The sequence below is a fragment of the Terrapene carolina genome, unplaced genomic scaffold (genome assembly GCF_002925995.2).
Source record: "Terrapene carolina triunguis isolate 2854851 unplaced genomic scaffold, T_m_triunguis-2.0 Scaffold715, whole genome shotgun sequence".
NCBI classification, from domain to species: Eukaryota; Metazoa; Chordata; order Testudines; family Emydidae; genus Terrapene; species Terrapene triunguis.
In genome coordinates this window covers 241,742-258,049 of record NW_020665066.1, presented here as the reverse complement: position 1 = coordinate 258,049, position 16,308 = coordinate 241,742, and the positions used below count along the sequence as shown (strand labels likewise).

General features: G+C 41.1%; 1 protein-coding gene across 6 annotated transcripts in view; it reads left to right on the top strand.

Moving 5' to 3' along the window:
• USH1C (USH1 protein network component harmonin) overlaps positions 1 to 16,308 on the top strand; it is a 108,191-nt gene that overhangs the window by 49,936 nt on the left and 41,947 nt on the right. For all 6 annotated transcript variants that reach the window (XR_002908240.3, XM_024202368.3, XM_024202374.3 and 3 more), the window contains 2 exons: positions 2,296 to 2,361; positions 10,988 to 11,112. Coding sequence is in view for 5 of the 6 variants with exons in the window: in XM_024202368.3 (XP_024058136.2) it covers positions 2,296 to 2,361; positions 10,988 to 11,112 (191 nt within the window). In the remaining variant the exon portion in view is untranslated. The remainder of the gene's footprint in view (positions 1 to 2,295; positions 2,362 to 10,987; positions 11,113 to 16,308) is intronic.

Sequence of the window (16,308 nt, the reverse complement as noted above, 5' to 3'; positions counted from 1 at the left end):
TAGTGGGTCTGAAGACTCTCTGGCTCCTATCCCTTCCTGACAATAGGAAACCAAAGTGAGAGGGGCTGGGAAAGGATTGTCATCTGACCAGCAGGAGAATGAGTATGCAGGGGCATGGTAGGATCAGAAGAAGTGGTAGGAGAGAGCCACAGCAGGTGGGACGGAACTGTGTTGGAGAGCAGTGGTAGGGTGAAGAGTGATATCTGGACCATACTCAAGTGCCCACTACCACACAAAGCAGGCTGCCCGAGTACTTGAAGCCCTGCCTTTTTTCAAGGGGATATGTCTTTGTGACAGGGTTGGGCTAGATGGCTACAGGAGAGTGATCCTATTGGAAGCCCGCCCACTACTAAAGGACCTCCCCCACAGCCTAAGGGTTACCAAGCCACAGGACCGGGATACCAAGCGAGTACGGGGGACAACTAAAGATAAAACAGGGACAGGAGGGAGGTCATAGGGCTAAACGAAGGGAACCTGATGGGGACACCGAGCAGAGAACCCCAGACAGCCCCCATTGCTCCTCGAAGATGTCAAGGGAGCCAGTGGACATTGCCCAGAGGAACTCTGTCCGGATGCATGAGCGGACGGAAGATCGGAAATAGGCCCCACAGTCACAGGAGACCCCATCGGCCAACCTCCTCTCCCGGCCAGAGTAGAGGGTGGGCCCAGGTTCTCCCCATCCCCTTCCCCTTCCCCCCTATTGGATATAAGAGGAGTTGACTTGGACTGTGGGTCCCACCGGAAGGGTAGGTCCCTGGCCTGTCCCCTGACCCACTAGGTGGATCAGCAGAGACTGCAGGGTTTGTTCTCCTTCTTTTTCCCCATGCTGGCCAGTGATGAGATTAGCTGCATTTGATCTACTCTGCTAAGCATGTAATTACGTTTACTATAGAGAGTATATTTTCAATAACTCTAAAAACCACAGTATCAAAAGGGAAGAATGATGCTTTCTTCAGCTAATGCTAAAACTTTTTAATTAAAATTCTTCTGACTTTAAAGCCTTTATATCTCACATTTAACAGGATGTTCCACAGCTGTGACCAAGGTAACTATTGGCTCCCATACTTATCTAGGCTGCCTATTTATTAAAAGGAAGCCAATTCATTTGTGAGTAACCAGGTCAAGAATACAGAAAGAAAGCCATTGGCCTAAGTGGGTGTGGTTGTCTCTGTTGTGGCAGAGTACTCACCTAGAAAGGCATGGAGCCCTGGGTTCTATGCTCCCTGTTGATCTCTTTCCATACCTTGATGTATCATCAGTCACCTTTCTCCCCTTGTCTAGAGACAGATGTCCTGTCCACTTCCAGTTGCGCATGTTTGCCTAGAAAATTTCACACAAGTAAGTAGGGAGAGCAAATTGGATGTGGATGATTTTCTGAGGCTTTACCAATGAAGTAAAGTTGTCCTAAAGTTGTCTCATTCTGTGGAATTAGAATTTCTTCATCAGATATCATGTGCAAAGTCACCTGTCTCTAAAGTAAATGACTTTTATCACTCATTGGATGATCAAAGATATTCCTATATTATGAACAATGATTTGGCAATAGAAAGGTTGAACCTAATATGTCAGTGCTGATGCTTTTTGCATTAGTTTACCTAGTTACCTTTCTTTTATCTTTGTTTATTGAGAGGTGGCGGGGAGAAGCAGCACATGTGCCTATATTATTTTTTCACATATTTCCTTGAAAATCCCTCATCATTTCTCTCTCATTTTAATTTTGTGGCAAAGCATATAGTCCATGAGCTTGCCTTTTCCCTTAGAGTTAGCAAAGTTACTGTGTGAATTCAGAGCCATCATCGGGGACATCTGTCTTGGGCCTGGTGGGCCATTCAGTTTCCCTGGCTGTCAGTTAGCTGGGACAGAAACCATCCCTCCATGCTTGAAGTGGGACATCAGTAAACCCCATCACCTCCAATATCATTACCCAATGCCCGGTTTTCATTGAGCTGGGCAGTCAGACTCAATCCCATCACAGAGAACATGGTTGGACAGCTGCAGAATGCACTAAAAAGTTATCTTTGAAGGTCAGAGTGGCTTCAGAATTTGTGTTGCTCAGGTGGGCTATGGAGAATCATCAGGCAGGTGTGATGAGGGCTAGGAATGTTAATGAACCCTTTTTTAAATGTTGGAAACTCATGTGTCAGGTTTTCCCAGTGCGTATTTGTTCCTCTCTCTCTCTCTCTCTCTCTCTCTCTCTATATATATATATATATATAGAATTTGTTTTACACTAGCATACACATGACAACTTATTTTTCTCTAAATGTTCTAAATGCAAATTTCTCTGTATTGCAGAAGGAAACTGGAGATTTCTCAAAAGGCTGCAGAAGAAGAAGAAAGATACCGTAAAGAAATTGAACAGTAAGTAATCATTTTCCTCCTGTGCTATATATTTTGCATAATACACATGTAAAGAGAAATTAAATACTAGAGTTTGTTAAAAAAAAATTGTCCATGTTTTTTCCCAGCAGAACATGGCAATTTTGTCAAAATGGAATTTTTCACAAGAAATGTCTGTTTTCAATGAAAAAATTGGGGTTCAATGAAAATTGAATTTTTTCAAGTTTGAGTGACCAAAAACTGAAAAAAATTGTATAGTCAAGTGAAAAAGTTCAGTAAAACTTCATATTTTTGCCCAAGCATCTCAAATTTTTCAGTTTTCAACAAAATCTACAAAATCTTCATAGAAAATTTTTGATGAAAAGAAAACAGTTTTCCATTTTCATCAAGGAATAAATGGGCAAGGAAAAAAAAGATCAACCTTTCCTTACCTGCTCTACTATATACATTTCATATCTGAATGAAATTTATCTTCAGGACTGTGAAGGTGCTGTTTTAAAGCAGCTTATGATAATTCCAAACGTAGGGCATACGAAAATGTTTTTTCTGAGTGACATATGCTAGAAATCTCTGCCAATTCTACAACGTCCTGGTGATTTCTCAAAATTGTAGATGATAATTTCCTAACTCAAAGAAGTGTTGCATTCAACATAGGGGAATTCTCTATTAGACCTCACCTTGATAGATAAAGAGGAATTGATCGCAGCACTTAAACGTAGTTTGTAAGGTCCAGTGACCATAACTTGATTATATTTGTTGTATGCAAACAATTAAGTCCAAAGCAGTGACATTATGTACTGGGTTCTTTATAAGGGCCTGTTTTATAAAGCTGAAAATAACTGTGAGCCACAGCAGATGGGAGAAAAAACTTTAACACAAAAATGTTAATGATCATTCGGAACTGTTTTAGAACATTTTATTAGATGCCCCAAAAGCCACAGTTGAGAGTTAAGGTTACCCGGGTTAGAGGGGTAGTTGAAAGAAGCAATAAAAATAAAAAGATAATGTATAACACATGGGTGGGGGAGAAAGGGAAAGATGATGATATATATAAGTCAGAAGCTAGAAATTGTAGAAAATTGGTAAGGGAATCAAAAGAACTCAAAGAAAAATCCATGGCCAGCAGAGTTAAGGACAATAAGGAAGAGTCTTTATGATAACAAGAACAAAAGAAATCCTAAGTATGATGTTAACGTATTACTAGATGTAAATGGCAGAATTGTCAATAATAATGCAAAAAAGGCACAAATGTTCAATACATTTCTGGTTTGTACATTGAAAAAAGCAAGGTGATGATGTATTCATATCATGGGAGGTGGCGGTGGAGGACAAAATAGTTTCCATTTTTAAAGTGACTAAGAAGGATGTTAAACAGCAGCTACTAAAACATGTCTGGATAACTTGTATCCAAGACTTTTAAAAGAGCTGGTCAAGGGACTCTCTGGACTGTTGACTTTTATTAAATCTTGAAGCAGTGGGGAAGTTCCAGAGGTCTTGAAGAAATCTAATGTTGTGCCATTATATAATAAAAGGCTAAATAGGCTGAGCCAAGTAACTATAGTCCTGTCAACTTGACTTCCATCCAATGCAAAACAATAGAGTGGCTGATACAGGACTTGATTCATACACAATTAAAGGAAGGTAATATAACTAATGCCAACACTGATTTGTGAAAAATATCTTGTTAAATTAACTCTCACTTTTTGAAGAGATTGCAAATTTGGCTCGCAAAGGTGACAGTGTTAAGAGTTTAAGAATAGCCATACTGGGTCAGACCAAAGGTCCATCCAGCCCAGTATCCTGTCTGCCGACAGTGACCAATGCCAGGTGCCCCAGAGGGAGTGAACCTAACAGGTAATGATCAAGTGATCTCTCTCCTGCCATTCATCTCCACTCTCTGACAAACGGAGGCTAGGGACACCATTCCTTACCCATCCTGGCTAATAGCGATTAATGGACTTAACCTCCATGAATTTATCTAGTTCTCTTTTAAACCCTGTTATAGTCCTAGCCTTCACAACCCCCTCAGGCAAGGAGTTCCACAGGTTGACTGTGCGCTGTGTGAAGAAGAACTTCCTTTTATTTGTTTTAAACCTGCTGCCCATTCATTTCATTTGGTGGCCTGTAGTTCTTATATTATGGGAACAAATAAATAACTTTTCTTTATTCATTTTCTCCACACCACTCATGATTTTATATACCTCTATCATATCCGCCCTTAGTCTCCTCGTTCCCAAGCTGAAGAGTCCTAGCCTCTTTAATCTCTCCTCATATGGGACCCGTTCCAAACCCCTAATCATTTTAGTTGCCCTTCTCTGAACCTTTTCTAGTGCCAGTATATCTTTTTTGAGATGAGGAGACCACATCTGTACGCAGTATTCAAGATGTGGGCGTACCATGGATTTATATAAAGGCAATAAGATATTCTCCGTCTTATTCTCTATCCCCTTTTTAATGATTCCTAACATCCTGTTTGCTTTTTTGACTGCCGCTGCACACTGCGTGGACGTCTTTAGAGAACTATACACGATGACTCCAAGATCTCTTTCCTGATTAGTTGTAGCTAAATTAGCCCTCATCATATTGTATGTATAGCTGGAGTTATTTTTTCCAATGTGCATTACTTTACATTTATCCACATTAAATTTAATGGAATATAGTTAGACTTCTGTAAAGCATTTGACTTGATACCACATGAAAGTTTGATTAGGAAACTACAATGATATAAAATCAACATGGAACATATTAGATTAATTAAAAACTGCCTCACTGAGAGGTCTGAAAATATAATTGTAAATAGGGAATCATCGAGCTGGTGTGTTTCTAGCAAGGCCCTACCGGGGTCAGTTCTTGGCCCTATGCTATTTAACATTTTGTATCAGTGACCTGGAAGAAAACATAAAGTCATTGCTAGTAAAGTTTGTAGATGACACAAAGATTGGGAGAGTAGTAAATAATAAGAGAACAGGTCACTGAGTGATCTGGAACACTTGGTAAACTGAGCACAATCAAAATATATGAGAATCAATACAACCAAAGGTAAGGTTGTACGTCTAGGAACAAAGAACATAGGTCAGCCATACAGCATGGGAAACTCTATTCTGGAAAACAGTGACTGAAAAAGACTTGGGGGCCCTAGGGATAATGAGATGAATATGAGCTTGCAGCGCAACGCTGTGGCTAAAAGGGCTAATGCAATCCTTGGATCTAAACACGGGGGGCTTTCAGTAGGAGTAGGGAAATTACCTATGTATTTGGCACTGGTACAACTGTTAGTGGTATACTGTGTCTAGCTCTGGTATCTGCACTTCAAGAAGGATACTGAAAAATTGGAGATGTTTCAGAGAAGAGCCATGAGAATGATTAAAGGAAGAGAAAATATGCCTTATAATGAGACACTCGAGCTCAACCTATTTAGATTATCAAAAGGGTAAGGGGTGATTCTGATCAGTCTAAAGTAACTACATAGCAAACAAAAATTTGATGATAGAGAGCTCATTGTTCTAGCAGACAAAAATATAACTAGATTAAGTGACTGGAATTTGAATCTAGGCACATTCAGACTAGAAATAAGATGCAAATTTATAACAGTGAAGGTAATTAATCATTGGAGCAACATACCAAGGACTGTGGATGGATCCTTCATCACTGGATATTTGTAAATCAAGAGCGGAGGCTTTTCTAAAAGAGTTGATCTACTTATAACCACAGCTATTGGACTTAAACCAAGAATTAATTCAAGGAAGTCCTGTGGTTTGCATTATGCAAGAGGTTAGACTAGATGATCATAATGGTCCCTTCTGGCCTTAAAATCTATGAAGGCTTTCTGGCAGCCCATCCATCAACAGTACCAAAAAGCAAGTTGGACGCAACTATCAATGTAATTTAAATATTGCTGTACATTTAGAACTGGAGGGGGAAAAACCAACCAATCACTATGTGGTTCGCTGTTTTAATGTACATTATCACTTTCTCTTCTGAACAATTTTGACAAATTATATGATAGTATGAAATTGGAAAATTAGTGCTGGAGATTTCATATTCTATAATTGTTCTGATGCAGCTTTCTGTAACTGTAATTGACTCTGAAATATTCAGACATGCCTCTCCTGTCACATTAAACAGGTTTCCACCTGTGTCATTTCATTTGACTGCTTTTGATCTATCTATATTAGAAGCTGAAATCCTGCACAACAGACAGGGCATGCACAGGGCTCTCTGAATCAGTGATGGCATGTTGGATGCGGAACCGAGTATATTTCCCCAGCTGCCACGACGGCCATCGGGGACCAGAGCAGTTTCTGGCAACCCCAGGACTGGGGTACAAAAATGCACATACATATACCAGCCATCCCCGCACTGGATCTGTGTCAGCACAGGGATGACTTCCGTCTACAATGTTTTCCCATTCTCATACTGTATTGAACAAATTGCTGCAATAACAATGAAGGATGCTACACAAGCAAACGAAGAATTCCTTTTCCAAAGCCAGCTTTTCTGCCTCACAATCGTGATGAATGCCTTTGGTATCTGCAGACTTCATCTGAACTTCAAAACCATTGCACCTTTGTTCCCACACATCTCTCTTCCTATTAACAGTCTGTCTTGAAGTCTGCTAATAGTGTCAAGCATTTCTATAAACAGCTTTTATAGTTTCAAAGTGCTGTACAATACAAAAGTTAACTAATTAAGCCTCAACACCTTTCCAAGATAGGAGAGTATTATAATCCCTATTTTAAATATGAGAAGAGAGAGAAGATAAATGACTTGTCTCAGACTGTGTAGCAAGTCAGAGGTAGAATAGGTTTTACTACACAGGACTTCCTGACTACCAGCTTCAGGCTCAATCCATTAGAACATGCTCCTTTCCTGTGTTAATAGCTTGAGTAGCCTTTCACTCCCCTTTGAAAGACTGAAGACCCTTTTCCCTGAAACTCTTTCCTTAAAATTGCTGCAGTTATCAGGTTCTGCTGCCTAAATTATTGTGAAGCTGATGTATCGCCATACCTGAAGTTCTTTAAGTAACCTCAGTAGCTTTATTTCAGCACTTCACGAATGCAACATCAGCAAGTGGAGTTTGCAGCTTACAAGCTCTGCTATCATTAGTGTTCATGCACATGACAGGTAACATTTTCAAAAGCACCTAAGTGACTTATGGTACGTCTATGCAGCATTTTGGAGAGAGCCTCCCAGCCCAGGTCAACAGACTGGGGCTATCCGGGCTTGCACAAAATAGCTGTATAGACAACGCTCTGAAGTTTCAACTCATACTGGAGCTCAGGCTCTGAACTTATGCTCCTAAGTCACCTGGGTGCTTTAGAGCATGTTACCCACAATAACTATTTCAGGCCACGTGGTTGGTTTCAATGAAGAGTTTCAAAGGCTTCAGCAAGCAGTGCCACCAATACTCTCACTTCAGTGGGGTGGTACTTTGAAAATCTCTTATCAATCCTTGTGTTCTGAACGTGAATACAAGTCTTTGCCTTAGCATCTCTCTCTGTAGCCTGCAGCCTTTCCTGGCAGAGCAAACTCTATTTAACACAAATCTGTAACTGTACAGAATGAGTTATGCCCTGTAGGTTGCAATTTCTTTACAGGAACTAGGAAGATGGACCTTCCAAGGAAACTGTTGGCTTTGTGTCATATGTTAGTAGTAGTATTTTATGAATCACGCTTCTGGCCCTCTTGGCATATTGTTTTAATATTAAAGTCTACTCTACTAGCAATTACATTAGCCAGAACATGCAGGGCAACCTCTAAGTTATTGGTCTTGACTCCGTTGCTACCAAATAATTTAATTACTAGACTAACCTCCTCTGATGTATATTCAGTAGAGTCCTCTGCCTTTGTGTGGGGCTTTTTTAAATCTTTTTTTTTTTTTAGTCTTTTAACTAACTCCAAACATTGTTTATTTGTCATGTAATGCAAATAGCAGCAACAGCAGTGGCAATATGAGATTCAAATGCAAAGTCCATAAATTAGGGTTATCCTGTGGATCTGTGACACTGGAGGACTTTGCTACCATAAACCAGTGAATTACACTGTGACATGCCACAGTTGAAAATATATATTTTACGTCACTGAGAGGTGTGCTCTATGGTACAAAATTCAGCAACAGTAGAAATGCTGCATTATATTCGTGGATTGTGTGTCACTTGTGATTGCAGCAATCTTTAACAAGTTATGAGAAATAGGAGGAAACATTATATACAGTTATTTCTTGTTCACACATTTTTATTTTACTATCTATTTTTATTTATTAGCACAATGCCTAAGAGTGTGCTTGGCATGTTGCCGTACAGGTAAAACATAATCTCCATTTCAGTGGTTTTACAATCTGATTGCAGATGTGACCCAAGACGGCAGAGCTGATAAAACAGTAGAAAGTGGGAGGATGGAAGGAGTTAAATCAAGAGGATTAGAGGGTTACTCAGCTAAAGCTCTGGACAGCATGGTGGAGCAAAAATTGTTTTCAGAAATATAAGGAAAGTGGAATCCTTATGATTCATTTCTTGTAATTGCCATGGAGGATGTGGCTCCTGAGGAAGGATATGTCAGATATATTGTACAGACTCTGCAGTTTCAGTCAAACATTGTTTATTTGTCACGTAATGCTAATATCAGCAATAGTAGGGGCTATACTGTGTTAAATTCTCCATCATCAATCTAGATGTTTTTGCCTCTAGGCACCGAATACATGGCTAGGTTGGTTCTGCCCCTAGTTCAGGTCAGTAAGCAGCCTCCCACACACACCTGATGTAAATCCCCATTTAGCTCTCCAATCGCCATTTTACTGCTATAGCTCATGCACTTTTGTATTGAGCTGGATTTCCATTTTCGGAAGAATATCGGCTTGCCATGAATAACCCCTCAAACCTTGACATTTAACCATATTGTGTTCCTGTTTCCTTTTATTGTTTAGGTTTTTTGTAGGAAGAGTAGGGGGATGGTTATGTGTACACCAGCTTGGACTTTTGTTGTTGTATGGATTAAAACATAAAATAAGTTTATTAACTACAAAAGGATAGATTATAAGTGATAGCAAACAGATCAAAGCAGATAACCTAGCAAATAAACAAAACCGCAAACTGAGCTTAACATAGTAGATAGGTAGGATATGAATTAGCAGATTCTCACCTTGAGTGATAAACAGGCTGGCAGATTCTTAAGGCAAAAGCTGCCTTGGCTCTGTAGCTTGGGTTGCCCCGGTTTTCATACACAGGCTAGAAATTCCTTTAGCCTGGGACCATCCATTCCCTCCAGTTCAGTCTTTATTCCTCAGGTGTTTCCAGGTGTGTTGTTGTACGGAGAGTGAGGTCCCATCATGATGTAATTTCTCCCTTTTATATCTTCTTCCCACTTGTTGGAAAGCTCTTTTGCTGTGACCTGGGTCAAACAGTTCCCATTGTGTAGTGCTATCTCTGAGAGGTTTCTATTGTACACAGTTCCTGGGGTAATCCTTGTGCTTGTGTGCATTTCCCCAATAAGCCATTAACATTGTTTGGCCTTTTTACTGTTGTACCTGAAAGGCTGCTTGTGGGTGTTTTCAACCTCACAACATGTTTCAGTAACACATATGTAGCCAAACTTCATAACTTCGCATACAACGATAGCACACACAATCCAACGAGATATTAACGTCTAGCAGAGCAAGACTTTTAGAATGATACCTCACAAGGCATTCTTTATACAAAATATATCCTAATTACATGGCAGTGGTGAATATTGTGATGCCAGGGTGTCATACATGGATTCTTTTAAACTAGTTTCTTTATTTTTCTGAACTCTCCCTTTCTAGAGTGTCACCGTGTTCGTTTTTGTTAGAAGTACTTCTCCAGACACGATGATTTAATTATACAGTGGTGTCACTGTTTAGTTGTCTCAGCTATAGTTATTTCTTGAACCAACTCCTGTCAGGGTACAGCTACTTTTTTTGTGTGCTCTAGCTATGCCAAGAAGCAATCATTTAAATGGAAATAAATCATGTAGAAATAAGACACACATTTTTAACAGTGGGGACAGGTAAATATTGGAATAACTTACTTGGGGATGTAATGGAATCTCTGTCACTTGAAGTCTTTAAGTCACAACAGGTTGTCTTTCCAAAAGATATGCTATAGCTCAGACAGAAGTTATGGCCTCGATGTAGAAATTATTTGGTGAGGTAGGTTCCCTGTTCTGGTTTTTTCAGGCAGACTAGATGATCATCATAATCCCTTCTGGTCTTAAAAATCATTGATTCTATAAGGTGCTCAGAATTGGCTTCTCCAAGCCTTACCCCAGTGTGCAATTCGACCAGTTTATACGTGGGTCTGTCATGCTTGTATAAAGGCAGTGACTTGCATTTTGCATGAGTTACCTCCGTATCTCATTAGTATTGAAACACAAAAAAGTATATATTATCATTTAGAAAACAAACAAGAAGTGTTTGCTTATTATTTCAGTGTGTTTTCTGTTCAGTTGAATATATTAGTTGGACCAGAAGTGAAATAGCAGCCATTTCTATATGTTTAAAATGTGGGGTTTTAGCTGAGTTGGAAGGAAATGGTTTGTATTTCAAATTAAGAAAAATACATAATATGTAGTTTACAAAGTTATATTTTTAAATGAGAATTTCAAGAAATACTTTTCTTCTATATGTATGTAGGATAACAGCAGAAGAAGAGAAATTTAAAAAGGAATGGGAAGAAGATTGGAGGCCTAAAGAGCCACCTAAGCCTGTAAAAACTGTAACTGCAGACGTACATCCAGCCCCTACTCCTAAACACAGAAGTAAGTGACTGCTTCCATCCTAGTCAGTGGGCGAAACAGTTGTGTTTGAGGAACAATATTATGACTCAACAATGGTCATGGAGATGGAGTGTTTTCACCAGTTCAAATCTAACCTATGTCAGCCATGACTAAAACTTAACACCTGATGGCTGTTTGGAGGTCTATGAGAGATGAGTTTAGTTGTCTCCATCCAGTTCCCATTTAATAGACCTCTGTCACAAAACTCACTGCCACACTAACTGTCAGCCGTGTGCACAGTCTCATCCAAGAAATGTGTTGACATGGAGACTGAACTTCCTACCATGATGATAAGCCCTCTAGGTCAGGGTTGAGCTGCATCGTGGGGGGGTGTATTTTGCTGTTGTCCAGGCTGTTTCTATTCAGGGAACCTCAGTCTCCAGAGATGTCAACCTGGCACATTTCATGTGCACTAAAAGCAAGATTTTCTTTGAGCTGTTCTCAATCAGAGTTGCTATGTGCTCACTCTGAACACTTTTGAAAGTCTAGCCACTTCATTTAGGTGCCTAAAAAAAAACTCAGCTCCCATTTGAAAATCTACCCAAAATTCTTATATACCATGTGTGTGTATATGTGTGTGTGAATGACTTAGATGGAAATATGTTGCATTCATATGTTGAGCATTGGCCTGCTAAACCCAGGGTTGTGAGTTCAATCCTTGAGGGGGCCACGTAGGGATCTGGGGCAAAATCAGTACTTGGTCCTGCTAGTGAAGGCAGGGGGCTGGACTCAATGACCTTTCAAGGTCCCTTCCAGTTCTAGGAGATGGGATATCTCCATTTATAAAAATAAAAAAAAGCTCATCTGAGCTTTACCAACTGAAACATGTGGATCACCGTGGTCCAAGTCCACGTGAAGTATCTGGTTTGTGTAAACCACTGCCAACCCTCCCCCTCTAGGACCCTAGACTCCTTACTTTTTAAGTCTTTGGAGGATGTGGGGATGGCTGCCTGGTGTCCTGTAAACTCCTTCCTGCTACTTATCTTTGAGGAGAGAGTGGTTATTCATCTTCCAGCACCTTCAGGTGATGCCTGGTAGGAAGATAATAAATGAACACCTTGTCCCCATCCAGGCCCACTGTGAGGCTGCTTGCCTCCTGACACCTGTCTGCTGACTCTGACATGGTTCCCAGCCCAGCAGAGCACCATTTGCAGAGTCCTGGGAAAGGGCATACTGCCTACTTATTGTACATAGAGCACTGAGTTAGTTATGGAGCTTTGTTCAGCTTCAGTGATGCAAACCTCCCAAGACTTTACCTCCAAACTGAAAGGTCACACAAGTTGGTTGTACATGTATGGGACGATAACTTGGTATCATTAATGTGCATGACATCCCTGGTAACTACCAATTCTTCCACATGGATTATACTGCACATTTTATATCTAGGTGAGGATATAATGTGGCTAATTGGAGATGTCATAGCAGTCTAAACACATTGCCACAGTTTGCATCTATAAGATTGTACTACACTTTCTAATTCTTACAGCCTCTAGTCTTCAATTTGTGACTGTCAGTTTAGCAGCGTGTTAGGGTAATAAGGGAAATTCAATATTACTCATAGCTTCCTGTTTCTCTAAGGTGATCAGATAAGGACTCCTACAAAGAGTGGCAAAAATAATGTGAGTTGACAGATTCGTGCCAGTGATATGTTAAGGCTATCCCTCAAAACTTCTTTAACACCAGTCTGCAGAGCACTTCCAGGTGGTTCACAGTTTCCATCTTGACCTGAATAGAAAGGGAATGCCAACTCACCAGCAGCACCCTCATCCCTCCCTGCCCAGACCTGGCAGAGCCCCCTCCGTGCATATGAGCTCTGTGCTAGGGGACCGGGAGAGGGAGGAGACTGAGTGAGTCAGGGCAGGACCAAAGGAATACATATTCTTTCCACCCCTACCTCCAGTCCACCCTTGTAGACCTTACTTGGGGCCGCATTATCTTTTCTGCATAAGGAACGCCAGGATATGCCACCAAGGACCAAAGCTGATGCATGGGCCCCAATCCTTGCAGATTCCTAGGGGCCTGCTCTGTTTGAGGATGAGCCCTGGACCATTTTCTGCAGGAGGAGATAAGCTCCATTCACCTTATGGGAATGTTGTGAGCATAAATTCTCCCCCTGCTGCTTTCCACATGGGATTGTGAAGGGGTCGGCTCTCCACAAGTGCGCATCCTTGTGTCTGGGAGTTAGCTTTCATACCATCTGGTGCCTCTTCCATCAGTTGCTCATGCCGTGGCCCCTCTCTCTTTGAGGGGGAGGGATAGCTCAGTGGTTTGAGCATTGGCCTGCTAAACCTGGGGTTGTGCGTTCAATCCTTGAGGGGGCCACTTAGGGGATCTGGGGCAAAATCAGTACTTGGTCCTGCTAGTGAAGGCAGAGGACTTTTCAGGATGACTTTTTGGGATCTCTTCCAGTTCTATGAGATAAGTATATCTCCATATATTTATTTTATTTATTTTGAGACTTGGGTGCTTCCTCTTTGAGTTGGCCCTCTGGCCAGGTCACTATATGGTCTCCCTCCTTTCAGGTTAACAAAGTCCCACTGGACCAACTGTCCACATGCTGTCTTAGGTAGTCTTCTATTCCAAGTCTATCTCCAGTGCCACTTTCCCAGTGGCTGGTAGGGGAACCTGAGCCCACCCATTACTCCAAATTCCAGCCCAGGGATCCTGTGACTAGCAACCTCAGTCTGCCCAATCTGACCTGTTGCTTTTTCCCTGGACTCCTTCCTGCCACACCTCTCTCTTGCCTGTCTCTGGGTTTACCACCAGAGCTTCCATCACTCCCTATAGCTGCTTCATCCCTCTAGGCCACTTGTAAGACTCTCAAGTCCAGGGCAGGAGCCCAGGACTTGATCTCCTCCTTGTGCCTGGCCAATTCCCTTTCCCTCTAGGGAGTGACTATAGACCCTTTCCCATGCTCACTTCCTGGCTTTATACTCCCCTTGGATTTCCTCTTCCCAGATGGGCTTCATCTGCCAGGCGGAACGTATAAGGTTAAGGGCCCCTCTTGGCCCACAATAACCCACTCAGGGCTAGTGTGGGGTGGACATCTCATCACAAGGATGGGTGATCTGGTCCCTAATTAGATTATATTTAACAGCTTACTCCTCTGTTGTTACTTAAGGCATTTCAATGTAATTAAGAATGTGGGTCTTTAATATCCTACGGAAACCAAAATGCGGTGAATTCTAGGAGTGAAAAAGAAATACCAGCCATGTCAACTAAAGCCTGAGAGCCCTGAAAACTCACTGCCACACTAGGACACTTCAAAAATGCATGTGCCTTCACTGAACCTGCAAAAGCTCACGTTTGCATGTTGATAGGTATTTGTGCATGCAAATAGGCTAACAATGATTACTATTTCAGAGTAGCAGCCGTGTTAGTCTGTATCCGCAAAAAGAACAGGAGTACTTGTGGCACCTTAGAGACTAACAAATTTGTTAGTCTCTAAGGTGCCACAAGTACTCCTGTTCTTTTAATGATTACTATGGAGAGGCAATGTGGGCTAATGGGTAGAACACTGGACTGGGAATCTATTCCCAGCTCTGCCACTGGCCAGCTGGGGTGACCTTGGCCAAGTCATCGCACCTCTGTGCCTCAGTTTCCCTTTCTTTAAAATGGAGATAATGATATTGATCTCCTTGTGTAAAGTGTTTTGAGATGAAAAGCACTATATAAGAGCTAGGGATTAGTACTATTATTTATTGTTATTACTGTTTTGCATTTGCAAATATGGGTCTTTTGTGTCTAATGCATGATCATTCTTGGGAGCACACTCATGTCCTGTGTTTAAACATTTGTCCCCTAAATAAATCAAGGGATCTAGTGGCTACTGTGACACACTTGTGCAAATATGCAGCACAGGCTCTAGCAAATATTTCTTTCTTTAGAAATTGTAACAAAACTCTGAAAAATGCCCCAGTCTCCTGTACAATCTTGTAAATCACACTGTAAAGATCCAATACCTTTTAACTGCAGCAATAAACCTCTGAGCAAGCGGATCTTTTTTTAAAAAACCTACAATATTTCTACTCTGCTTGACAAATCAAATGCAGATCAGTTTGAAATTTTCAACTTTGTGAAATACAGATATATTCAGGGATGGTTGAATTTCTCCAACAGTTGTAGTAAATATCTGTTCTTAGCAAATTATTCCCTTCAGTTTTTATACTTTACTGAAACCTGTTCTGAGTTTTATAGAAAGCGTGACTTAAATTTTCATTCTTCACATGAAGAATGACTTTTGGAACTGAGGGTTTTGACTGATCTGCTAACTGTTTGCTGTTGGCATTCTGATGATTTTGCAAGTGGTATGAAAAATGAGACTGAAAAATGAGGATTGAGCTTAGGCCCTTCTATGCTAAGGCCCTGATAAAGCAAAGCACTTAAGAATCTGCTTAACTTTAAGCATGTGAGCAGATCTACTTAGTCCTCAGTGGGACCACTCACATGGTTATAAGTGTGTACTGATTTGGGGCCTAAGACCTTTGTCTGGCACATAAAGCAAATACTTTAATATCTTATGTGGACCAGAAACTAGAAGGAGACAAACACTCACATCTCCTACTGTGGATTCCATAAGGCTTGGACACACGTGTTCTTCGCTTTTCAGTTGTCTAATCCGTTCACACTGTGGTGTCCTTCCCCCCCCCCCCCCACCTTTTCTGCTCCCATTTCATCCTTTCCCCCTCTCTTATTCCTCACTCCTCCTTTTCCCTCCCCAGAAAATAATTTGTGCAAATGTTGTAGCCCTTACTAAGACAAAACTCCCTTGAAGTCAGAGGGCATTTTGCCTCAGTAGGATTTATCACAGGGAGCGGATCTGTTCAGTAAGAAACTGCTGTTTGTGCACTCTAACTTTTCATAGAAGTTCCCATTAGCTGTAAGCCTGGCTGCTGGACTGAGCTTTTCAAAGGCAATTAGGATGGTTTGAAGCTTAACTTCTAGATAAAAGGCTAAATCAGGAACTGGTTAAACTAAAAAAGCCCAGATGCTTTGAAGCACTATTATGCACAACAGGAAGTAGGAAAGTAGTACTGGTAAGACACTAGACTGGAGCTCAGGCAAATCTAGGTTCAATTCCTGACTCTGCCCCAGTATTCCTGCATGATCTTGTGCAAGTTGCTTAATCTTTCTGTGCCTCAGTTTCCCAGTCATAAAACGAAGGTGATGATATTTCCT